The 26,791-nt window shown below is 48.2% G+C and overlaps 1 protein-coding gene across 1 annotated transcript in view; it reads right to left on the bottom strand.

The window, feature by feature from the left end:
• Window positions 1-5,425: 5,425 nt before the first annotated feature.
• The window catches only part of LOC125757842 (acetylcholinesterase-like), a 26,452-nt gene continuing 5,086 nt past the window's right edge, over window positions 5,426-26,791 (bottom strand). Inside the window, exons 2-4 of the mRNA XM_049414049.1 lie at window positions 15,382-15,563; window positions 10,798-11,316; window positions 5,426-5,867 (exon numbers count right to left, since the gene is read on the bottom strand). Coding sequence (XP_049270006.1) covers window positions 5,426-5,867; window positions 10,798-11,316; window positions 15,382-15,563 — 1,143 coding nt within the window. The remainder of the gene's footprint in view (window positions 5,868-10,797; window positions 11,317-15,381; window positions 15,564-26,791) is intronic.

Below are 26,791 nucleotides of genomic sequence, written 5' to 3'. Positions count from 1 at the left end.
TTTCCAATAAAGCACAGTTGAAAGTCTAGCGTTCGTCCGTGCGTAACGCGTTCTTGTGTACGTGTTTCTGCGTCTTCGCTGGTACCCCGTTTTCAAGTCGAGAAAACCACACTGCTAGACCCTTTACACCACGCTACATTGGGCGCAGTCATGTTTGATGACGTGGTGGCGTATTCGTTGATTGCCTCAGCCGGTCTTCACACGCATGTGCACACACTTGCACGCAAACGCAGTTACGACATTTGATTTCATCCAGGGAACTCTTGAAATACCAAGTATGCGCAGCGCAAAGAAACGGAGACAAAAAATTGGCGCAGCTTGCACTAAGCCGCGCAAGGCTTGAAATAGCGAAACTGAACGAAATCTGAAGACTAATCTACTTGCTTCTAGGTTGTTTCTAGGCCTTAGCTAGGTGATGCTAGGTTGTTTCTGCGTTGATTCTCAGCGCATAGATGTTTGAGTTAAACCACAGACAGTCACAGACAGGACATGGATGTCCAAACTCCAGCGACAGAACCTCGCGCTGATATCCAGTGTGCGCCCCTCTCACAGATCTACAGGCTGCTGCTTACTCTAGTTGTAGCCAGGCAGAACTTGGTTGTAGCTAGGTTGTCGGCAGAGTCGGTAGAACTCGGCAGCTTGTCAAGTTCTACCTTGGCGAGCTTGGCTTGGCTTCTTTCCGCATACCCGTTTGATGACGATAGTTTTCCTCTCCATTTTGAGTGGACCAGTGGTGAGTAGTGGGATTTATCCAATTTCTGTGGCACATACCCATTTATGATGATGATAGTTCTCGCGTAGGCCGCACGGCACATGCCCTATAGGCTTCCCAAGCAACGCTTAGCGGCGCTGCTGCTCTTGACAGGCAGCGCCATCTCTGGCAGAAAAAGAGAAACTGGGGTGTTAGCAGCGCGCGTTTTCCCTTCTCTCCACCGCGTTGCCGCTCGCTTTGCACGTGCAGAGCTCTCGCGGTGCACTTGCGCCGCCTCACAATGTACCGCTTGCAGTGCGGCTTCAAAAGGATTTTCAAGCTTGACTGGCACTTCCGAAAAGCGAACTTGATAAAATGAGAAAGCCTCGTCAATCACGTTAACGGTGAAGAGCAGGCGATCGAGGACAACGACGCCCGACTCAAAGCGAAATGCATTTCCCAAGTCGCGATTACAACGTGTAGGACGTATATCTCGAGGTAAGTCTCATTCTGTCACGTTAAAGATGAATAATGGTCCACATGCACTCCGAAATGAAGCCGTACACGCTATCGATGTTCTGCGGCGTGGACTACGAATCATATGATTGTTGTTTTGATATGGCATGCTTACAGTAGCAGCCGTGTACTTTCGTGAACAAGCGTTTGCGGCGTGCGAAAAAAAGATTATACGGCCATGGCACTGCTTCCTGAGAAGGTTTGAGTCAAGTCCTTCGTGCCGCTGGAGAATCACCCGCCGATTAAGACGCGAGGCAGCTAGCTGAGCTTCAACCACTGTGAAGCAAGATGAACTGCTCGCCTCGTTTTTTCGGCTCTCGTGTCATGCTTGCAGTCTCTTTTTATGATATCGACTTGACAGGCGTATAAAACCTGTTGCGCGAACGCGGCTACAAAATCGCACAAAGTCAGAAGGTGGTTACTTCAAGGTTGCAATTGCAAAGCATGTATTAAGTGCCAGTTATATTTAGCGGCTTAAATATATATCACCCTAATAAAGTGACAAAAACAAAGCAAACCTGCAGAACGATGTCAAAGCTTGCTGCAAATGCACAGACGTCCGTTCCGGCGTGATAAAGCAGCCTTCCCGACGTGTGAAATGCAGGCGCCGTACTTCTGACGATGTGCCGAGTTCAGTTGAATTCAACCAAGCGCGCAATGCTAACGGTATAACGCGAATGTGAACGTTCAACAACGACGGGTAGGTCTCACGAACACGGGGAATGAAAACACAAAGTTGCTTCACCTACAACCGTAACTGGACTTTAACAATACGAGAAGACAGCGAGTAATCATTAATGTAGTCGCTGCGTGCATGCGCCGCGTTACTTACCGATTCAGGTAGTCGGAACGAACGAAAGCGATGAACTCTGAAAGCCAAAATAGAAGGCGAGACAGCGCTGTCAGCTATCCACGCTTGCCGCCTTTATTTCTCGTACGACACGCCCGGGAAACGATTCAGTTTAACACCTGAATCGTGTGCCTTGGTGTTGTCTGCACTGTTGTGGCTGGCCGCTAAACCGCAATACTTCGGACCACGCTTGCGCTTCCGCGGGGTCGCTGCTGCCATCGCGGAAATGCGCAGCTTCGCACAGCAAGCCTCTCGGTTCAACGTACCCAGCTGACGGCCCCCCAGTTACCCGCACCGAGAGAAGAACGCGTGCGCACGTGCGCTACCGCTACCGTGAAAGGGGCTGAGTCGGCCGCGCAGAAGGTTCAGAGCTTTCCGACAGAGCCGCAGCGCGGCTGGCGCGGCGCTGTCGTCGCGCCGCAAACTTGAGCTTGGGTTCTCTATAGGGCGCACAAATTACGGCTATAGCGTTAACAGCTTAGCCGTTTAAACAAAACATGGAGGACGCTCGAGCTTCGCCTTCAAGAGTAGAACGCGATAGCGTAATCGGGCCCCGTGCGCATCGCCTTCTGAATTGCTAGCCTGGCTTCCGTTCTCTGTGCATGCCTCAACCGTGCCGCAAGGAAACGAACGTCTCTGCGCGTAACATTGGTCGTTTCAAACTATCTTGGAATGCCTACTGCAAGTAGAGTTGCACAGTACCCACTACGCCATAATTATTGCTTTTGCGAATCAGCGAAGGGCCCACTACGCGTCCGTAAGGCAACACGAGAACCGACGCAGCTGCTGACTTTGTTTTTTTGCTGCTGCTGATGATAAATATGTGTGAAATGGGTTGGCCTTTAAAGGACTTCCTCGTTGCGAAATTCACAGGTCACCCAGAGACAGCGCCTATTCATTCGTTAACAGAAGACTAGTGGGAGGGACTGCCGGCAAGCGCAAGTCCCGTGGGCCATCTACAGCTGGTGAACAGGGCTAGGCTATCGGCGCGAGTCTACGGCTACCTCGAATCAGCTGGCCACCCACACGCGAGCTTGGTCTACAACTGTGTTTGTCCACTCACTCTCGTCTTCTGGCATACGGTCGAGAGGTAATCGACTATACGGACTGGACGAGCCATTCAGAGTCACTGGAATATTTAAAGCGCTGGGAATGTCCATCAATCATAGAAGTTGCGATCAAAATATATACAGACGTTCAGCCGCAATTGGCGATCACCTGCCGTGGTGACTGAGCAGCTATGGTACTGCGCTGCTAAGCATGTGAGCGTGGCTTCGATCCGCGGCCGCGGCGGCTGCGTCTCGAAGGGGGCGATATGCAAAAACGCTCGCGAATTTATACTTACGTGCACGTTAAGGAATCCCGCATGTTAAAAATGTTTTGGACGAAACACGACATAGTTCTTATATTTTGGCTCGTAGCTGCGTATCTGGTGGACGACATTCGTGCATGGACATGTCGAACATTGTTGAAGAATCACCGGGCACGTGTTGCACGTTTATTCGTTATAGTTCTATCGGAACGACAAACAGAACCATCACTTTTACTCAATATGTATGCGACACAGCGACAGTCATTCTTTCGACGCGAAGTGTCTTCTCCAGAAGTCGCAGTTGGCTTTTTCAGGAAAACTCGGTGCTTGCTTGTACGCGCTGTCCACGTCGTAATCCAAGACAAGAGCACCGTCGGACGAAGGTTCCCAGCGGTGCCACACCATATTGGGAAGAACGTTGGGGTTCCTGCAGTCAGGGTAACAGTGTTACCGAACAGGCTGTAATAAAGTCATTGCTTTCACATGATGACCCTTAGTGGCATCCCCTTTGAAACGGGTCGGTAGCGTGCAGAAATCTAACGCGACTGTTGTAACCAGATGTAATTTCGTCGATCACAGTGAGGCATCTTAGCTATCTCTCTTTAATGTACTTAATTTTCGCTCTTAATACGAGCCTCTATTGCTGTAATTTTTGGCCGCGGCTGCTGCATTTTCGATGGAGGCGGAAATGTTTGAGGCCCGTGTACGTAGATTTAGGTGCACGTTAAAGAACTCCAGGTGGTCGAAATTCCTGCAGTCCTCCACTACGGCATCCCTAATAATCATATATCGTGGTTTTGGGACGTTGAACCCCAGATATTATTATTATTATTATTATTATTATTATTATTATTATTATTATTTTATTATTATTATTATTATTATTATTATTATTATTATTATTATTATTATTATTTCTGTAACTTATTGCTACCGACGCCTGTATAACGACTCAGGTTTTATCGATAGAAAGTTTAGAACATATTTCACAAAGTTTCACGGGCACAATCGCTTTGGGTTGTCGCCAACGCGCAGGCGTCAAACGTAAACTTGCTGGATAGTCGCACTATATTTCGAAAATAGCGCGCTCATCCAAGGAGCTGAAGGTGCTGGTATACGCTTAATTCTAGAGCTCTCTAGTAGCTTCACCTTCCTCTAGAGCTCTCTAGTAGAAATAGTTGTATGTTTACTGTACATTGATGTAAGAAAGCTTGCTCAATGTCTATCGGTGTTTGGCAGATATAGCAACGTTTAACGTGGATGCACCCACGTTGACGATTGGTGGCACATCTCCATCCCGATGACTAACGTCCATGTGTGACAGCCAGAAGCGGCGTGACAGCCAAAAGAGCGTCGCCCAAGGTCGCCATCCCGCGACATGTTAAAGAGTAAACAGAACACCATGGCCGGACGAGAGGGAAACGCAACGCGCGTCATGTCTCCCCTATAGTCCAGACTCGATTTTCCTCGGTGCGAGCGTAAGCGCGAAACGCGGCGTTACAGCCAGGCGAGGTAGGCGCGCGTCGCAGAGCTATCTTTAATATGGATAAATGCTATGAGCGAGGCCGAGGCTTGGGATAAGGTCGCCACCTCGCAGTGTGTAAGGCGTTCACAAAATGGCATTTCTCCTATTGGAAACGCGCCGAAGGGACGGCTCATCGCGAAGGCCACGGTTATGATGCATTACTTCACTCTACCGCTCCCAGACGACGACACCACCCCGCCGACCAAGAGCACTACGAGAGGAAAGTGTGAGATATGAGAGGCGCGTTTGTAAACACCTCCAGGATGTGTAATGGTGGCGCAGTGAATATCGTGCCCGTCGTCTGTTGTTGCGGACCGAGAGGTAGTAGGCTCGACCCCCGTTGATGGAACTTTTTTTCTTTAAGTTTTTCTTTGCCATCTGATCATGTGCATCTTTAGACGTCATTTCCGTCAAGGAAATACGACACTGAAGTCTTGGTGGACCCCGATATAAAACACTTTCGCATTAGAAATAAATGAATGTGCCCAGAATGAGGACTGGCGAAATTTTATATTACGAACTATTCCAGCATCAGAGCCTCTTGTGAAGAGGGCCGAAGATGTGGATTCGAACGTAGTACCCGCTCCGGACAAATCCAGCGAACATCCTGGAAAAGTCCCGGGCGATCGCCATGTCCCGTGCCGAGGCGTCCAGCTCGGCCAGGAGACCCGTGGCTAAGATGAGATCGACGAACTGCGGCACTCCCTGCCAAGCGGGCCACGTCCTGTAGCTCGGACTGTACGCCAACTCGTAGAAGAAGGCCCTGCCACCAACGCTGGCAGCTTCTTCCAGGAAGAAGAGTGTGGGGCAGTAGATCAGAAAGTCGCCCACGGGACGGGCCAGCTCCAGCAGGAACAGTAGGCCCAGCGTCTCGTCCAGGACGGTCGGCTCGTCGAATCCGTAGTGGTGCAACACCGACTCCACGTCTTGGATGCCGTAAGACTCGAGGAAGGCCAGGAACATCGACAGCAGCCTGCGCTTAAACGCCGCGTAATGTAATGTCAGGGTCCTCGATAATGAGATCCGCAGACACGGCGACCTGGTTAGGCGATCATCATTTTGCCACGAAAAAAGCGTATACGTGTACATTAGCACATGCAGCTTATGACAGTGCCTGTATTTTCAGAAAAAAAATTCGGTAGATCCAACGCCTGCTGGAAATCTGTTTCATGCGAAGCAGTCGGCGAGTAGTTCTAAGCTCCATTTATTGGCCTTGAGGCAAGCGTTACGAGGTGGATCGACGCATCTTTGTAAGTGTAGTAATTGGGCACTCATCGTGGGCTTACCAGGCACGTCGACAACGATGGCGTTTAAAGGGTAACTTATGGTCTGACGTAACGCCAGCAGACTCAGAACTTACTTTACGGCACATGCGTAAGTATTATCGAAACGAATAGCACTTTACGGTGCGATGATGTGAATATCATACATAACTTTCTTTAGCGTATTCCTCCAGGGTCGAAAAACGCTTGAATATAGCTTGCTGGATCATAGGAATACAAATAGAATGTTTATTAGACAGCTATAAAAGCGGAGCCAACACTGGAACCACAGACGTTAATCTGATATGACGCCTGTATTGTAGGAGTACAGTACTCACGGATTGAAACAGGACAATTTAGGTCTAAGTAACGTACGTACTTTCATCTACACCGTCTTCAGTTCGAGTCGTATAGGCGTAATTTCAACTCGAACGCGCAGATCAGACCCAAAATTATCTTTAGAGACTAGGTTTGTCGGGATATGACGTGGTTATCTTGAGCAATTGCGAATACCAGCCGTTATACTAAAATAAATTGGTCTCATTTGAATCCATGAGTACTGTACATGTGTAGAGTAGTGTTCCTTGCTTCGTTACAAAATTAGATAGCCAGCGCCACAACTACCATTGACGTTGCATCGACATTACACCTGGACAGGCTGCTTTCCCAAACGAGTTTATAGACCTGGCGTGGCTCTGTGGTAGAATACCTGACCGCCACTCAGAATGCAGGGGTTCGATTCCTGCTGGGAACCTAATTTTTATTCGTTGCATTCGTCGGGTGAACGCTGTCGATGTCGATTTTTCTTAAAGCTCTCGCATTTAAGTTACCAGTGTCTGTTCTCGCCGTTCCTGGGTAGATATCTCAATCGCCTGTGGCGCATACCCACATACAGCGGTCCTTGGTAAACGGGTATGTGCCACACGTGTCTGTAAGAAAGGGTTTGACGACGTACGCGACAGGATTTTCACGTTATTCATGTCATGACCAGACAGACGTGTTTGTTAAAGCCTCTTACCCTCTCCTACCAATTTTGGTCTACACCAAGTTAAGGAGGCGATCACGAGAGCACCCAGACGTAGGCGGTTAGATAGATAGATAGATAGATAGATAGATAGATAGATAGATAGATAGATAGATAGATAGATAGATAGATAGATAGATAGAAACGCTCAAAGTGCGTTGGTTTCGCAAAGAAATGCTTCGCACTTAAAATCTGGAGGCGAGCCTAATTCTTGACTGAGGTGTCAAGTTGTGGCACTCGCACCTCGGCGTTCGCGCGTCGGCGTGCCGCGACGATTCCGCGCTCTCACAAGAAAACCGCCTGCTCTTTCAATGGACTCATTCAATTAATTTTCATGAATAATCCTTACTGTTGATTCTCCCTTAAGTAAAATTATGCTCCGATATCATATGCGTCTAATGTAACTCATAACTTGAACGAGAACCATCGATTTCGCACCAGTCTCATTCTTTAGAAGACTTCCGAATATTCAGAGAACCGGAAGTGCTTGACAGAGAAACAAGAGTGTCATCCGGCGGTCGTGCCACTGAAAGCGTGAACGGTTCATGCACTCTACAATTGGAGGCTAATATGCTGTTCCTAAATACGGAGTCGCAAGAGAGTAGACATCGGAAAAAAAAAAAGAAAGCGAAGGAAAAACATTAGGGCAGTTTCGCACTGGTGGTGCCAAGCCTGAAGGAACTGCGGAGCCTGACGACCTTCCTTAACGTACCAGCCAAGCCTAGCCTAGAGATAGCTAGCTAATGCTAGATATAGCCACATGAGCATAGAGAGGGGCAGTTAGGCCTGGGAAAGCCAAGTTGAGGCTCTTTCTCTCTCTCCCAATCTATTTCTCTCTCTCCCTCTCTTTCTTTCTATCGCTTTCTTTCTCTGTCTATTTCTTTCTCTTTCTTTTTTCCTTCTCCCTTTCTCGCTATCCTTTTCTCCTTCTCTCGTCCATAGCAACGAAACCATATGGTTCCCATAAAGACTTGTCCTGCTAGCGCGTCTGGACAACGCCACCTAGAAAAATAACGATTTTTCTCACTCTCTCGCCCATAGCAACAAAATCATATGGTTCCCATGCATAAACGCTTGTCCTGCTATATAGCGTGTCTGGACAGCGCCACCCAGAAAAATAACAATTCTAGAGGGCGTTCGTCTGGATAGCCGAGTGGTTACGACGCTGGCGCTCGGGCCGTGAGTACCCGGCTTCGAGTCCCACCTCACCAAGAAATTTTGTTATTTATGTCTTCTCCTCCTTCTCTTCACAAGTCTCACCTCCTCCTTTCCTTTCTCCACTGTGTTGCTAGGCAACGCATGGTGACGTCATCGACCGACGAATTTTGCGAACACCATAGGACCAAGCTCGAACTTAAACTGTTCCGTTGTTAAAACATATTCATGTTTGCACAAGAAGGATGCGTTCCAATGCACGCTGTTTCTGTCCAGCCAAGCTGTGGTGTCACCTGATCCTACAGACCGATGTGGCGTAACCTTGAGCGATTGAACAATGCGCTACATGAAAGACTGACAGGCAGAAAATTATGCGCACTGTATACCAGCGTGCCTGCAATGCACTTCCGGTATCGTATATAACTATGTGTAGCCTCGGCACTTTTACAAAACATCGAATTAGTAAGATGGGTTGTGTTTATGGAGAAAATGGAGAAGCTGTTCCTAATGAAGATGGACTCCGCGAGAAAACGCGTGCGGCGTTCACCGCCCTTGCCGCATGCATTTGGGAAGAGTGCAGATGTAGTAGCGGACGCGCGTCTTCGTGTTCCTGGCTTTAGGATGAAACCTTGAATATCATGGCTGATTTACGTGTAGTTGACGTCAAGAATACTGTGGGCCGAGGTGCGCACTTTCGGCGGGAATATGAAGCTTTTATTCTGTAATTGGCCAAGCATTTAAGGGAACTGAGCGAAATGACTTTGCGTATGCCTCATTTCTATGGCGATAGACACATTTCACTTCAATTAATCGAATGGTTTTCTGTCGACAGTGATGGACAGGAATAAACACCGGAATCGTAGTCACGTACGTCTTCGCTGTAGAAATCTATGGGATATGCGTGTGTGGCAGTCCCCAACAAAGAAATCCTTGGAGAAGTCCGTGGAAGACCGAGGACCTGGTTGACCCCGCGCACGCAATGGCGGCCACCTGCGACCAGTCGCTTGGCGACTAATTTGGTCGCGCGACCGGTGGCAGTCGCAGCTGTGAATGAGCTTTTTACCATGTGTTTAGAGCAAATGGAGAATGATGCAGAGCGCCGAGTGTTCTATTATAGTACATCTGTCCCGATTGAAGCAAGTGACATTTGCAATAGAGCCGAAGCCTCTGAACCATGCTTTTGTGCACACAGACTTACATAACCTTCAGAGGTAACCCGACCAGACGTGCGATTCTTCTCTTTAATACATGTTAGGTAATTGCTTAGCCACACAACGAGAATAACAGTGGCAAACAATTCTCCTCTCTTCGCGTGTCCTTTAAATAATATCATTACTGGGAACTCTGTAAAAGAAAGGTCTAGAAAGTTGGCGGCATATTACACACTGTGTAGCACTTGCAGGTGAACGCCTTTTTGCGTCCCGGGTGGTGTTGGACAAGCTCCAGGATCGCCCCACCTTTGACCAAGCGCATGTGATGAAGTCATCACTTGACGTCATGGTGCAGCCATGATGACGTCGCAAATTGCGGCGATCAGTGGCGCCATCATGACTCCACAGATCACTAGATGACGTCCGTTGTGGTCAAGTGATATTTTTGGGCCGTTGGCGTTGACGCCAACGCCGATGGACATTTTCGCTTTCGACGTAATAACGCATCTTGAGTCTTATGCACGGTTTAGAGACTCAGTGTAGCACGCAACCGATAACCTTATGTGCTCTGGTCTCGCTATACGAGTGCTCGGAATAGAAATGACAAGCGCTCTGTAGAGGAACTTTGAATGGGGTCGAGTTAAGATGCGCGAAGATAATAGGGGACAGCACAGACGCCGATGACTCGAACGCGAGTAGGGCGTAAGCGCTGCTCGACATACGTCGGGCAGGATTCAACGTTGTGCCGTCGGCCATACCAAGCTGAATGACCCGTTTTTCTCAAATTTCCGAAGCTATGCAGTATTTGCCTCGCTAACTCTTTGCTAATATGAATATTTATTTATTTATTTATTTATTTATTTATTTATTTATTTAATTTATGTACTTATTATTTATCTATGGATACTGTAAAGCCTCTTGGGGCTGTTACAGGAGTGGGTTTGATACAACAGAGCAGTACGTGCATAAGTGAAGGTATGTGCAAATGAAGCATCACTGCAGATATAAAACCCAAATCGTAACAATACAGATATAGAGCATATAGTTGACATATTGCATAATAACATTAGTACAGAGCATCTAGGTGCACAAGGCATTCGTCTAAAGAATGAAGAGTACCGAAGACGTTCCGTCTGCTTCGATATATCTCAAGTGTCCTCCTCGCGCGAAACAGTAGAAGACACCCAACAGCATCACTACGCTGTGCGCTTAGGCGTTGGTGGGAGGACGGCTAATCACATAACTGAATTATTTGAAGTGCAAATGCGGATTTGTCCGTGGCCCCGCAAGTCCAGCGCAAGAGTACCTTACCTTCTGGGTGTCAGGGTGTGGTCGGCAGATAAGCCGAACGCCTGCATCAATTCGGATACGTGCGACGTGCCTTCGTCCTTGGAGACGCCCACTAGGAAGTCGACGCGCTTGAGCATCGTCTCGGAGAGGACGGCGCTCGCTAACTTCCACGGAAAGTCGCGGTTCTTGCTGGGACCAAACAGGACAGTGTCGCTGCTGGTGGCCAACTCGTCGGCGGCCAACACCGTGGCGTATGCGCTGCGCTTCCTGAGGCACTCCACGACCCGTCGTCGCTCCGAGGCGTCCTGCAAGCTTCGCCTGCTGCCGCAGCCGAGCACGTCGGCCAGTGCGTTGCCGTTCAGCAGGGCACGCTGACCCGCATTGTCGGGCTGCGGCACGAAAGGCGAGCCGCTCATTAGTATGGCGCGTTGTATAGGCGGCGTGTCGTTGCGTGCCAGGTGGTAGCCGATGGATGTGGCGCCAGCGTCCTGGCCCAGCAATGTGATGCGTTGGTTGTCGCCACCGAAATGGTGGATGTACCTGAAATGTTTGCGCGGTGGTGGTGAGGGCTACGACCAGCCTTAGGTGCTACTTCAATATTCAAACGGCTAGACTCTTGCAAATTACACTAGAAGTCCGAAGTGACAGCCCGAGGGACCCTGCAACACAGCTTCTTGAAAACCCGCGACTGCAATGGACGGAGCGCGATGCTTTTGAATAAGCATTTTTCCGTATAGAATTTCAAAAACGTAAGGAGATTATAAAACGTGCTTTGTTTGTTCCAGATTCCTTCTCAACTGCACCGATTGAGCACTTCCTTTCACCTGGAGTGGTGTCAGTGTAATTGTCCTGCTCCTTGATTCTTTACTCGTTCCCGTTGTGGTGTGAAGTTATGGTATCAATTAAATGTTGTCGCATGACGCATTAGCAAAAGCAGCGAAGTGTACACGCGGACGCGAGATTTCACTCGGCGGTAACTTGTATCCTCGAGCAATGGTCCGATGGCTTACGTATACGACCTACCACGGATATGTGTAATAACACAAGGATACAAAAAATAATAATAAACAAACACGGCATACTCGCGCTGATGCCTACAGGCGCCAGGTCGGATGTTGTAACATGTTGGTTTCTGCGTGTATGGTCGAGGTAGTAAGTGGTTGTTTATTTGAGGAACTGTACACAATAAAGGGGCCGGGGAAGGAAAACATTGTAATAGATCGGTGGATGACGGAGGTAAAGGTTAGGGAGAGACAACGAGAGAGGATAACGGGGGTGGGACTATTTACATATGTGCATTATGACATTTGTATCCTTGTGTACACTTCCTTAGGTAATAAACGTAGGCCAACGAAGCCCCCGAGTCATTGGTGACATACTCGTACACAAACATCACTGTTCCCACAACACGTTGCAAAACAACCTCAAAAGCAGAAGCACGACGAACGAACATGACGCCACGCACATCTTGGATGATTCTCGTTTAGCGAGATTCTGTGCAATTTCATGGCGTTATCCGTTACGGCTGATTTGTGCTCTGTACGTTTGTGCAAGTGCATATACGCTAGAGGAAACTGTTGAATATTTTCTGTTGAACTTCTCGATGATGTACAGTGACGGCGGTGGCCCCACTCACCCCAAACTCTGCATTCCCAGAACGGCTGCGTTGCATTAGGGCCGCGTGTTGCTCTCGCGGTGCCGCTGCCGCAGCTTCATTCTTAGCGGCTTCCCGCCGACGGCGGTTGCGACGAGCGGCTCTTCAAGCTGCTTTAGCCTCTTCCGCTGTCGAGTACTTTCTCTATCTTCGCCACCCACAACTATAGGGCCTATTCAGGTGACTTCTGCGCTTTTTTTGTAGCGTTAGCTACACTGGACGAGGTTGAGCAGTTTCGCGTGGCTTATCGAGAGACGTGTTGCGCATGCGCGAATGGCAGTGACGTCACGGCGCACAGCTGGCGCCGCTGCCGCCGCTCGGGCCTCGTGGGTCTGCGCATTCCAGAGGAGTGACGTCATGGCCACGGCAGACGCACTGGCGCCGGCGCGTGCCCAGCTGCCGCGCCGGAGCCGCCGCGCGGGTCTACGCATTAAGGGTGAGACAGACGGTACGATTTTCCATGCGATGCGACGTCCGACACGGCGGTGGGGAACCGGAATGGTGACCTTTCATAGCATCGGACAGCCACCATTCCCTCTCCCCCTCCGCCGCGTCGGCCATCACATCGCATGGAAAATCGTACCGTCTGTCTGGCGCTTTACAGAGGAGTGACGTCATAGCCGCGGCAGACGCACTGGTGCCGGTGCGTGCCCAGCTGTGCGCCTCTGTTGCGCAGTAGCCAAGTCTCACGCTGCGCCGGGCGTTGGGGCCATAGAGACGGCAGCGTGTTACTACAATTGTCTGGAACCATTTTACACAGAAGCGAAGAAGACTGGTACGTAGCTTCGTCGTCGTCGTCTTTTCTTGGTCGGATTCTTGTAGCCCGCGCTCGTGCGCTACAGGGCCCCCCTTCTAGCGAGGAAGTTGCGGGTTTGTTGTAGGTGGCCAGAGGCGGACCGTTGAGCCGCAAAATGCACGTGGCGAGTATGGCAGTCCGGAGTGGTTTTAAGATGCGACTTTGTCAAAGTGTCGGTGTCCAAGTACGCAGGCTTGAGGCGGTCGACGGAAACAGCACTTTCCCGGCCGTTGATGAGCAGACGGAAGTGTTTAGGTGTGCGGTTGACAACATTAAACGCGCCATCATACTGGGGCTGTAAAGGAGGTCGCACGGCATCCTGTCGCACCACCGAGCCGTTTTGTGGCAATAGAGAAATGACGTTGAGCAAAAAATAAATATACATGTGTCGCATAATGCGTATACCGTGTGTGTGTCATTGAAGCTGCAGTAAGCGTGATAATCAAGCTAATCTTAGACAACCAGGAGAGCTAAGAATAATCAGCTGAACCTTACCTCACACGACGTATATCCTGACATAGCCGAGCTAAACCAGTACGATTTTTTTTCGCTCACGCCAACGCCGCCAAGACGAAGTGGACGCGCTATATCACGCGCTCCCATGATGTTTTCTGTACCCCAGAGCACGACCTGGAAACACAGGCCTAAGGCTTTCGCCTTAAAACTCTGCTTGCAGTAACGTAATCTCGAGGTCTGCCACGTCGAATATCCGAAGCCATTGGTTTATTGTCTACTTTATAGTTGTATCCACTGATCGACTGCCATGTTGTAACGTCCGAAGGCAATATTATACGGCTTGTAGTGAATGTATTCAGACTGCATGGGTTTCCTTAACGCTACCTTACCTTGATAGCAGAATACAGTGGCGCTTCTTCTCACTCAGTGACGACGCTATCAATTATGACGAACAATTAAGTAGGGAGGCATAGGTCATCGCTACGGGCACTATGAGAAGAAAAGTTTATTTTCACGACGAAACTGCATATGGCTAGGTTCTGACGGATCGCGTACGCAGACAGAAGACGCGTAGAAAAAAATAATTTTCGGCTGGCCGATTCACTCGACTAATCCGGTGTTCTTGCGTCGAAAACGTGGACGTGACGTAAAGGTAAACATAAAGGTGTGAGATTTCACCGACGAGAAAGAATGACGTAAATAATTTTGCCACAGAGATGTGATCACTTGCACAAGAAGCGAACGTCATGCCATTTCAACACGAAAGTGTTTTATGCCGGGCTATACCACGGCTACACTAGAGTATTTCCGTCACGGATATGACGTTGTAAAATATATAGATTAACAGATGACAATGAAAAAACTATAAGAAAAAGTTCCGTCACCGAGAGTCGAACTTACGGCCCCTCATTCCGCAGCGCGCGGCGCGAAAGATTCGGCAACAGACGGCACGTTCTTCTCTATACCAACGGCGAGCTATTTATATACACCATTTGCCGGTGGCGGTACTCGGAGATCGGTGGTACATCAGCGTGTTTTCGTTATCACTAGCGCGGTCGCGCGAAAGGCTCGAAGGACGCTTTAAAGGTTGTCGCCCCGCACGTTGCGATGAGCGCGCGCCTCTACAGGGCGTGGTCACTCTTGCGCGCGCGCTTATCTCGTGATGGCGGTGGTTTGTACGTCTTGTGCTCTCATCGCAAGTTTGCGTTGTGAGCACGAAGGTCACTTCGCTCACTGCAGCGGCCGCTTTTGCGAAAGGAGCGCGCTGCTCACACGGAAATAAGTTACAATTGCGACACTTAGTTCGCGCTCATCCTGTGCATATTCGTTCCGTGTGTCTTTTCTGCTGGAGCAGCGCGTTGCAAGTTTCGGGCTGCTTACCGTTCGTTGCGTGATATTACAATTTGCTGCTAAGCATTCATTCCTTCGCCCTTGGGGCGAAAGAATGCACAACAAACTCTCAACTACGTATGTGAAGACACGTTTCACATTCGTGTTATACCGATTCCTATGACAGAGGGATCACCCATGTTTTCTTTGTAGTTTAGAAGCAACAGGGTTCCTTATGAGCTACAGAACTTCATTTTGAGACCGGCGTTGGTCGCTCTTGAGAAAATATGCGTCATGCGTAAAAGACACACAAAGACGCTGTCGTGCTCGTGTTTATGCAGGAACACTATAGGTACGACAGTGCGCGCACCTGTGCACCCATCGGATGGCAAGCGCCTGATCGAGCAGGCCGACGTTGCCGGGCGCCTCGTGCACGAGCATGTTGAGGAAACCGAAGGCGCTCACCCTGTACGCGGGCACGACCACGACGGCGTCCCATAGTGCAGCTGCTTGACGGCCCCCGTAGAAGGCATACGTACCCCCGCCGCCAAACTGGAAGCGGCCTCCATGCAACACCACCACCACAGGTCGGGTTCGGCAGCTGCCGCAACGGCTGGTTTTGGCTGCGCAGACGGATTCTATCTATCTATCTATCTATCTATCTATCTATCTATCTATCTATCTATCTATCTATCTATCTATCTATCTATCTATCTATCTATCTATCTATCTATCTATCTATCTATCTATCTATCTATCTATCTATCTATCTATCTATCTATCTATCTATCTATCTATCTATCTATCTATCTATCTATCTATCTATCTATCTATCTATCTATCTATCTATCTATCTATCTATCTATCTATCTGTGGGAACAGGCAGACAGATGTCGATGCTGTGAGACCACAAAATATATATTTTGTCTGGAACCATTTTACGCAGACGCGAAGAAGAACACTGGTACGTAGCTTCGTCGTCGTCGTCTTTTCTTGGTCGGATTCTTGTACCCCACCCTCACCGTCGTCGGCGTCAATAACAGCAAGCAACGCAGAAGACAAGGCTGCGAAAAGACGAGCATATGACGCTGAACGCAAGCGTTTGAAGTGAGCTGCGGACCCGGAACTTCGTGCACGCTGGAGCCGTTCAAGTCGTACTTGGTGCGCGCATCGTGTAACAATTAAGCATTCCCAAACCATACCAAATTACGCAACATTCACGCGATACCCCCACCCCTATGCGACGCATTTACACGAGTTCCCCCCGTGGGAAGATGCGGACGACTTTTTTTGATTGTGGTAGCTTGCACATGCGCTTTCGAGTTATCCTGGATGTACATTATATATATATATATATATATATATATATCTATATATATATAGACACAATTATACGAATTAACAACCGATTTACATGCTAATATGGACGAGGATTTACAAACTGATTGAGCGTTCCTAGATTTTTCAAAAGCGTTTGATCTCGTAGCACATCGCCGCTTGCTTTAGAAGTTATCTGTTCTAAAACTAGACTCTCTTACTCTAACATGGATCCGCAATTTTTTGTACAATCGTCAACAATTCACAGTAGTTAATAATTTTTCATCTCCTCTTTCTAGCGTTACTTCAGGGGTACCACAGGGAAGCGTTCTTGGCCCATTATTATTGCTTATATACATTAATGACTTACCAAGTAATATTTCCTCACGCGTGCGCATTTTCGCAGACGACTGCATTCTTTATCGTCCTATTAAGACTAACGACGATCACCAAGTCCTCCAGAGAGATCTTGAACTTGTTTCTCTTTGGTGTAACGCTTGGCTAATGAAGCTTAACGTTTTTAAATGTAAAAGCATTTTTTTAGCCGAAAACGTACTACATCTACATTTTCGTATCGTATAAATAACACAGATATCTTGCATGACACACAATATAAATATCTCGGTGTTTATCTTACTTCTACCCTTTCATGGTCAACTCACATTGAATACATTTGCGCAAATGCTTCGAGATCATTCGGCTACATACGCCGTAAGTTACATCATTCTGCTAACGATATTCGTAAACTAGCTTACCTAACATTTGTATAACCTCAGCTTGAGTACGCAGCATCCATTTGGTCTCCCCATCAGAAATATCTAATCGAAAAACTCGCATCCGTACAAAATAGGGCTGCACGTTTCATTTCACGTTCTTATGACTATAACACAAGCATTACACAAATTAAACTCGACTTATCGCTTCATCCTTTGCATATTTGTCGGGATATCGCCCTTCTATCGTTGTTTCATAAATACATCTATAACACAGCGTCATCACTTTTGCAACTTGAAACTCCACAATGTAGGTCACAACGTTTGTACAATCAGTTTAATTTCATGCGCATTTACGGGAAGACTAATTCATTTAACTATTCCGCTCTTCTAAGAGCTATTCGGCTGTGGAATGACCTTCCTAACAACATAGCTTCCGTAAGTAACCAAGATAACTTCTTACCACACATTTGTTAAAATAATGCTTTATACCATACGTTTTGCATTGTCCTTTTCATAGCCTTATTGTTATTTGTGAGCAATTTTACAATAAATGTTTTTTCGTAGTAGCAGAGTTATGTCGCGTTCGTTCTTTATATTGCTCGTATTTTCATGTGCCACATTTCGTTGTGTATATGCGCTGTCATGATTGAAAGTGTATTTTTTCCTTGCATCTCTTTATTGTATAACGCAATGCTCACTACGTTCCGGCATATGTTTCTGTAATATTTTTTTCTGTTCTTATGTATTTCTTGAGTATTTATACGCGTTCATTTTGTACACTGTTCAAACGTAACATTTCTTTTTTTGGATTACCCCCGTTACGCAATGCCTCCAGGGGCCTGCAAGGTACTTTTAAATAAATAAATAAATAAATAAATAAATAAATAAATAAATAAATAAATAAATAAATAAATATATGCTTGCGCTTCCTTTTTATTTCGTTTTTATTTCGTTCATTTATTTCTTCTCCTCGTCCTCTCCGCTTCTCATTTCCTCTCCTCCTTTTTGCTTCCTTCCTTACCCTTCGCCGATCAGAGTTTGCGCGTAACGCTCTCCTCCTTCCTTGCCGGTTCCTGGCCTCAGGACTCCTCGTTTTACTAGGCTTTACTCTCTCCCACTCAAGGCTTCAAGCTTCTTCCCAACCGCTGTAGATCACTCTTCTCGCTCCACTCTCTCCCTCCACTGCCTTCGCTATACCTTGCACCTGCTGTACTCGGTAGTGGAGCTTGCCCAATTCCTGCGGCGCATACCTGCCCGAGTTTCGGGGAACACCTCGCGGGGGATTGACAAGCTTGAACAGCTCCAGTGTTTAAAAAAATTGCGCCATCTGCCGCTAAAGGGAACCATGTGTGGATGTGAAGCAGCGGGGAGATGGTTCGCTTGAGCGGGAGATGGTGTAATTTTTTAGGAGCTGGCTCGCCAGGTTCTTAAAGGAGTCCTGACACAAAAATTTTTGCCCCGCGTTTTTTTGCTGCAATGTGTTGCTGGGGGCCTGTTAGTCATAACACGGCACATCGTTTGCTGCAGCGCGCGACAGATAATTAATTACAAGGTCCTCATTACAGACACAGCCTCAGTTTCGGTTTGACAGAGCTCCGAAAACGACAAGCCGCCGGGTGCAACTATCACCACCTAGCGAGTGAAACGCTCGGTCACGTGAGCACACAGAACAGTGACGCATTTCCGCGCGGTCTGTTGTCGTCGGGCTCATTGTCGTCTGATGGCGACGATTTTCTTGCGGCGGGGATGGAAGGAATTTTCGACGTGGCGAATCACTTCAGGTTTGACCCGCTGGCGAGGAACGATTCGTCGGGAAGCGCGTCAAAACAGAAATGGCGGCTACGACGTCATCATAACTTGTACCGGCTGCACGGTTACGTAGGGGAAGTAGGGGGGCCACCTCGGGTCACCTCCGAGGGTGTCAATGCACTAGGTGCGGCCTATAATGCTGGATCGCGCTCGCGAACTTCAAAATTCATATAAAATACCTTCCAAGCTTTATTCGCTGTCGATATTTTGCAGATGGTACACGCACGTACACGGGAATCGATCCAGCAGGCTATCTCGGCCGCGAAATTTTGTGTCAGTACCCCTTTAAGCTGGGGCGAAGTCCCGCGCCGTAAGCTGCATCCATCCATTCAAACCGTCGTGGAACGCGAAGAGGAACGCTACGCGCGTCGTGTCTTCCCTCTAGCCTGGCCGTTAATTCTCACAGAGCGAGCGGGGAACGCAGTCGACAAGCGCGCGAGAGGGGGGAGCGTAGGAGAGGAGAGAGGGGGAGGGGACACGCATGCGCTGTCACTCATCGCGGCGTTGCACCATCTCCCGCTAAAGGGAACCATGACTGTAGAGGGGGAGAGGGAAAGTGGAGAGGGTTTGCGCATGCGCAGTAAGGGTGGTCTGGACGCACACCACCGGATTGAACTCCGCCATAAGAACATTCGCATCTAAAAATGGTTATTGTATCATACACGTGAAGCTTACGAGCCGTATGACGACGTGGCATAGAGGCTTGAGAGGTCTCGCCGTTTAAATTGGGCGCACGTAACACACACTTCGGCCGGAGCACGATTATGCATTCTGTTTATGATTGATTGGTTGATTGATGGATCGATTGATTGATTGATGGATTGATTGATTGTGATGGCTATTAGTTAAAGGGCTCCTCACCAGGTCACATAGCAAGTTTTAGTTAGACGCTGGAAGTTGTGTGACGAATGAAGAGCATTATGCCGCAAGAATTTTTCAAATCGGTTCATTAAGAGCTGAGAAAAGCAATAATTTGTAGCGGCGCGAAAGCATGATGCGAGGAGGCGAGTTTCAAACCCTAGCCACTCGCCCCGTGTAGCCTTAGCAAGCCAAATCCCTTCCCTGCCCTCTTCACTTGACACATACGCATGAACACGTCACGCGCATGCATGGTCACGTGCGCATGACGTGCCCGAGCCAGCCCGAGCACGCGAGCGGCATTGCACGGCCGCTACCTTTTTTTTATGTAGCGGCCGTGGGCGTTTTGTCGGCGTTCTCTGTGGTGTACTGCCTGTTTCTGCAGGACGGGCATGAAAGTTGAGACATTTGTACGGGAAAAAGAGTGGCGGTATCATGAGCTAGTGCCGCATTAACGTTTACTTGAACGCGGTAGAATAAGTGAGCATAATGAGTGCTCGAACGCGCCAGAACATTACTTTCGTTTCCAAGGCTGGCGTCTGCTCGATGCGCTAACCGCGGGGACACGAACGCATGGGAAACGGAGGCACATTAGCCCCGCATCTCACTGCAATTCAGGAAAAAAAAAGATAAAGACGCACACATTCCCTTTGTGTGTCTCATTATATCTCTCAAGTTTTATCAATCTATTCAAGCAACAAATTACACAAACTACACATGTCGTGTCAAATAATTATCGCAGTGTCACGTGCTACTGTTGGCGAGGTCAGAGAACAGTCGTCTACGTAGAGGAGCGACGTCACAGCACTACCATCTACGTAGGGCCATTTTCTCATGTATGTCATCCCCTCATTCTCTGTGCGCGCGCCCGCGAGAGGAAGGGCAAGCAGCGTTCACCTTTAAATTTGAGCCGTTTCCGCGGCGCGTAGCGTTGCAAATTTTGGCATACGTGATCGTAAACGCCCAGTGTATGCATTGCGCTCGTTAGCTAAAAAATTACACCATCTCCCGCTAAAGGGGATCATGAGGCGATGCGAAGCCGGAGCACTTGCACGATCGCGTTCCGTTGGCGTTCGTTGGGCATGCTACCGACCTCGCGTCGTGGAACGCGAAGAGGGACGCTACGCGCGTCGTATCTTCCATCTAGCCTGGCCGTTAATTCTCACAGGGCGAGCGGGGAACGCGGTCGACAGGCGGGCGAGAGGGGGCAGCGTAGGAGAGGAGGGAGAAGGGGAGGGGACGCGCATGCGCTCGAGCTTATCGCGGCGTTGCGCAGGAGAGAATTTCGGCATGTCTAGCCCGCGTTTCAGAGGAAGAGTGGAAAGGGGGAGGGGAGAGGGGTATGGGAGAGGGGGAGAGGAGATGGAAAGTGGAGAGGGGAAGGGGAGAGGGAAGGTGGCGAGGGGAGGGAGGGGAGAGGGGTATGGAAGAGGGAAGTGGAGAGGGGAAGGGGAGAGGGTGAGCGGAGAGGAGGTGTGTGGAGAGGGTATGCGCATGCGCAGTAAGGTTGGTCACGTCGCACACCACCACCACCACCACCACCACCACCGGATTGAGCTCCGCCTTAAGATACTTCGCATCTAAAATTGTCAAACCGGGTGAGGGGCCCTTTATGTCTCCTGGTTGAACTTGCCCCTTGCTTGGTGGGCCAAGGAGGCGTTGGGTGCGGCATTCGTAGCCGCTAAGAATTTAAATGTATGAAACATTTAAACGGCACCACTCCAGGCATCTTCATTATTTTGCGGTCGTTTGGTTACAGGATAAAATGAATACATAGTTTCTGTTTTTCAGTACTTTATATTGTGCAGGTTATGAGTAAAGCGATTTGGATAGGCAGCAGAACACTGCTGCATAACCAGGTCGTGTACGGTGGCTATTGATGATGGCTTTAGCTACGCGTGCCCATATTTATTGGCTCCATCGACGGCGCAGCTGTTGCCACATACGTCGTTACCAGTACACGGGTTGTGTGATGGCTTATGGCTCTCTCGTAAGAGAGTACACAGCACTCTGAATCGTCAGTCTTTCTTCTAAGAACACCCAGTAAACATTCCCGTGTGTACACACGTTAACCTTTTGAGGGTCGATCTTTTTCGAAAAAGAAAATGGCGCTGCTTGCACTATAGTAGCGCAAGGCTGCAACCGACAGCGAAGCTGGGCGGCCTTCCTTGTTTCGATATATTTTAACGTGATGAGCTGAAAGAGTTGGATTTACAGAAATCTCGGCGTCGGCGTCGCTGTTTGTGAGCGAAAAATCAGCGTTGATTGTGAGCAAAAATTAGAAATAAATCCAAATAAAAAACTCAAGCAGTCACCTAAGCCGACGCTAATGCGAAAGCCATCTACTATTTCTTCTCAGTCGATGTACTGATGCTGCACCGCCACCCACTGAACGCTTTCTGCACCTGACGTGGTTATGCAGTGCCTCCAGGATCGGAGGCCCCTCACATAGTTTTGCACTGCCTCCGTGATCGGCCCACCTTTGAGAAAGTTACGATGTCATGTGATGTAATCACGTGACGTTACGTCACAGTGACGTCATGATGACATCAATTATTTTGACGATCTGTGACGTCATTATGACGTGTAATGGCGACGTCATCGCGTGATGATGATTTCTCGCATCACTCGTCCCCGACGCCACCGGACGCCGACGCCGTCGGTTAATTTTCGCGTTTGATGAGGCATCTGAAGCTTTCGCCTTATTAAATATTAAAAATATTCAGTTAGAGTGAGAATTGAACCCAGGACTTTAGCGTGGAAAGCAAGTCTTCTACTCCAGAGCCACGCCTGTGCTGCTTGAAGCAGTTTCTTGAAGAAACGGTATACGAATGTCATGTAGCGCGACAATTCTCCTTAACGCATGTAATATTGCGTGGCAGAAGCGTAAAATCGCGCCAGGCGTCAAAAGAAGTGAATTGTGCAACGATTGGTTGGTTTAAGGGCCCCAATTTACAAAACGCACGGGAGTAATTGATCATAATTATAGCAACAGCATCAAGAAAGTTTGCAGCTTCATAGATGCGCGTGTTGCCTTACGGACGCGTGGTGGGTACTTCGCCAATTCGCAGAAGAGAAAATTATGGCGTAGTGGGCACTTCGCAACTGCAGTTGCTGTAAGCATTCCAGGATAGCTTGAAACAGCCAATGTTATGCGCGCAGATGCTCCTTTGCTAGCGGCACGGTTGCGGTGTCTACCGGGACGGGATGCTAGGCTAGGAATTGAGAAGGCGATTGGAACGTGTCCAGATTACGCTATCGCGTTCTACTCTTCAAGGCGAAGCTCAAGTGTCCATCAAGTTTTTTTCTGTTTCTTTGTTCTTCTTTCTCTGTTCCCTTTCTATTTCGTTCTTTCTCTCGATATCTATTTCTTTCTCTCTTTTTGTCGCTCTTTCTGTTTCTTGCATTACCTTTTTACTCTCTCTTAATTATTTCTTTCTTTCCGTTTCTTATCTCTTTTTGTCTCTGTTTCGAGTTTTTTCTCTCTGTATGTATTTTCTTCCATCTCTTTCTCGGCCTTTCTATATTTTTTGCCTTCCTTCCCTTTCTTTCTGCTTCTTTCTATTTCTCAGTTCCTCTTTCTTTCTATCTCTTTCTCGCTCTCAATTTCTTTCTTTCCGTCTTTGTGTTTCTATCTCGATCAGTTTTTTATATCTCTTTTTTGTTTGTGTTTCTTTCTATCTCGTCCTCTATTTCATTATCTATCTTTTTACCTTCTTTCTCTTTCTTCCCTTTCTTTCTTTATATGTCTCTTGCTTTGTTTTTTTTTTATTTCTCACTCTGTCTATCTCTCTGTACTCGTTCTCTGGCTCATCCGAGTTATTGCTTCCGACGCCGTTCAAGTCGGTGCAGCTGGAGAGCGCGGTGGCATGATGATGATAGTTATTGCGAAGGCGAATCGGGGGTTCGCTGAGCTTAAACAGATCCGCTGTTGGTACTTACCCAGATGGTCAAATTGCTTCACTGCGGAATTTGAATGTACGACATGTGTATAATCGGGAAAAAAATTCCTAAATTCCGGAGCATTCCTAAAGGTGTTTGTTCCACCACACTGCAAACGGGTTTGAGCCTTTTAGGGAGTTTCGGGCTCGACGCATAACGTGCATCCAAAATGTACCACGCAAAACCCCCTTCAAAACGAGGTTTTATTTACATCCTTTAAGGGAGTGATTAGACGGAACTAAGGAGGTAAATTTGTGTTTTTATTGAACTCATTTTGAGGGCTTGAACGGAGCGCATTGGAAGTTTTTCTGGTTCTTTTGAGAGCTTTTAAAGCCTCCTTTTGGAGGTAAAGTTGGTGTTTTTATGTAACCCATTTTGGGGGCTTGAACAGAGCGCATTGAGAGTTTTTCTGCTTCTTTTGAGAGCTGTTAAAGCCTCCTTTCATACGAGGCCCTAGAGCGGTCGCGAAATGAAAAGAAAAGTATATTTTAGGCAGTATACTTTGTTTACCGGCCAATTTCCGCTACTATTCATCACTAGGACATAATAGAAAATGGACATCAAAGTATTTATGCACAATCATGACATTTGCATACAAGTACGCACGACACAGGAATCGAACTCGCGACCACACGCACTTAAAGCAAGCACTATAACCATTACACCACAGCGCCACCACTTGCAAGCTTGCTTTTTTCGTGGGCTTATATATGTACCAATGTATGTACAAAGCGGCTGGTAACCCGTCGGCACAACTTCCAACTTCTGTTTTTGTACCATCGGCGTGTGTTTGCTCTTGTGGAAGGTCAATACATAATTTGTGGGGCGTCATGCAGGCCGAGCCGATCGACGTAAACACCCTCGGCTCCGAATTCTCCGGTTCACCGTGTCGTGCCGCTAGAAAAATTATAAACGTGCGCCCTCTTCGCTCGCGCTAAATTCGTGAATACCAGCGTGACAAAGGTATCTTCAGATGAGCGAACGTATGTGCATTCCATGAGCGTATGCTGTGGAGCAATTTTCGTTATTTCTGCAGCCGCGAACTGCGCGCGTCCAGATGCGGCACCTCGCCGTGTGTGTTCCGCAATGCACTTGTACAGGGCGCGCTCGTCGACATCAGTAAATGTAGCCGTCCTGTTATTTACAGAGTTCATGCTTGCACTATTACCACACACCTTACGCACTCTTCAAAGCGAGTTCGACGCCACCTACTTCGTTCCTTTGTCATAAAAGCCCACCCGGGAAAGATAGCGCACAAGTGAGACTGCAGCCGCCACGTTCGCGAAGAAGGAACCACTACTCAGAACGGGGCCCGACTGCACATGGGAGCTCATACAATGCAAAATAATGTTTTGTACTTCTTGAAATAACATTAGTGCACGAAAGACACGGTTGAAATCATTTCTCTTGTCCTTTGCCAATTTTGACTCGAAAATTTGAGAAAACGAGCAACAGTACCCATATGCATCGCAGCTACCACATGCAACCGACACCACAACTTTAGTGGTGGTTCTCTGGTGCGCGCCGGGCGTGTCATTGATGCATTCGAGATGTAAGGACGCTGGAAGTGTGCATGCCGTTAGGAATCCCAAATTTGCATCCAACATTTTGGAAGACGCGATAGCTTTCGGGTTTACGATACAGTTACACCTAGAAGTGATATCTCGTGTTGGACGAGTGAACGCAGTACTTGCGCCTCTTTGTGGAGATGCGCTACAACGTTTTCTGTGCGGTCACGCTGCCTCAATCTCTCGCTTCAAAGGAAGTCTTCCTACATCGTTGAATCTAAAGCTCCCTATAGCTCTTGTTTGACTCCTATAGCCACAACTTCAATGCACGTCTTCATATTCCATCGGTTCTTTAATTATTACTTTTCGCTAACACGCAGCGCTCTTAGTTTCATCTAATTAAGCAAATTCCTATTGCTCAGTCATTTGCAGGTTAGTAATTGAAAAAAAAAAAAAAAAAAACTGTCGGACTTCCTAGCGCCTAAAGGCGTCTAGTATGGTGTTTGATTGGAAGAGTGGTGCTCAAATTGCACGGTCATCTAAAGACGAAACACTTCTCTCTTTTTTTGCGTTAGTGTGGTAAACGCTCGCACGGTGTATTTACAGCACCTCGACAACATGCTCGACAACGCTCGACAGCATGCGACAACATGCATAGGTTCAACAAAATTTTTAACTACGTAAAGGAGAGAGGACGAAGGACAGAAACACAGGCGCGCTTTTTGTCTGCTTCGTCTGCGTTCCAGGAAAGCTGTTTAAGATTATGCATTCTGCAAACGTGCAACACTGCCGCAGTCCGGTTCCAGATGAATGTGTTTACTGCGATGATGTCGTGTGACGTCCTCTAGTGGTAACACGCAAAACCGCTGTAAACTGTATGTAAAAGTATAGTAGAACATGCCATTGTATATTGCAATATGAAGAAGAACGGCTGTTACCAGCATGACAAGGGTATCGGCCTGCTCAGTAACTCCACGGCCGCGAACACTCGAAGTGCTCGCCAAATAGCCACGGCACTGGCCAAACCATACAGGGACTTACGACGCCGCTCCCAGGAAATACCAGGATGTGGGGGCTGCCTTGCTCTCCGGCAAGTACTTTCACAAGAAAGGGCCGGCACGAGACGCGCCCGTTTTCGCACTCACGCCTTTCATGCAGATTTTCATTCTGACCGTCCGGTATGAGCGTCACCCTTCTTGTACACGCACAAGATATGGGAGGCGCTCGCATTAATCTTCGTGTCTAAATCCCTCACTGTTGAACTGAAAGCCCACCTGGACCCCTATGCCACAGGTAGCGCAGGGACAACTGAATCACCCACGGCTACCTCCCATGTCCATTGGCGCACGAGGAACACTATCCCGGCTCGCCAATCATCTGGTACTAGCTGAACGGTTACGGCAATGATATGTGCGTACAGACAATCGAGTCCAGCTATAGTTTGCCCACATGCCAGAGCCATAGGCGATAGAGCGGGGGGAGGGGGGAAGGGAGGAGGGTTACGGGGGGCAGGAGGAGATTTAAAGGGGGGCGCCAATTCTGCCGATAACTTTACGCAGTCGGACCTTTCACGTCATTTTTAAACGCGGAGCTGTTTAAAGGCCAAACCGCATGCACGCGAGTTTCGAGC

Source organism: Rhipicephalus sanguineus, chromosome 3, assembly GCF_013339695.2.
Source record: "Rhipicephalus sanguineus isolate Rsan-2018 chromosome 3, BIME_Rsan_1.4, whole genome shotgun sequence".
Taxonomy (NCBI): Eukaryota; Metazoa; Arthropoda; class Arachnida; order Ixodida; family Ixodidae; genus Rhipicephalus; species Rhipicephalus sanguineus.
Note: the sequence above shows the minus strand (reverse complement) of the source record. Positions and strands in the feature narration are given on the sequence as shown.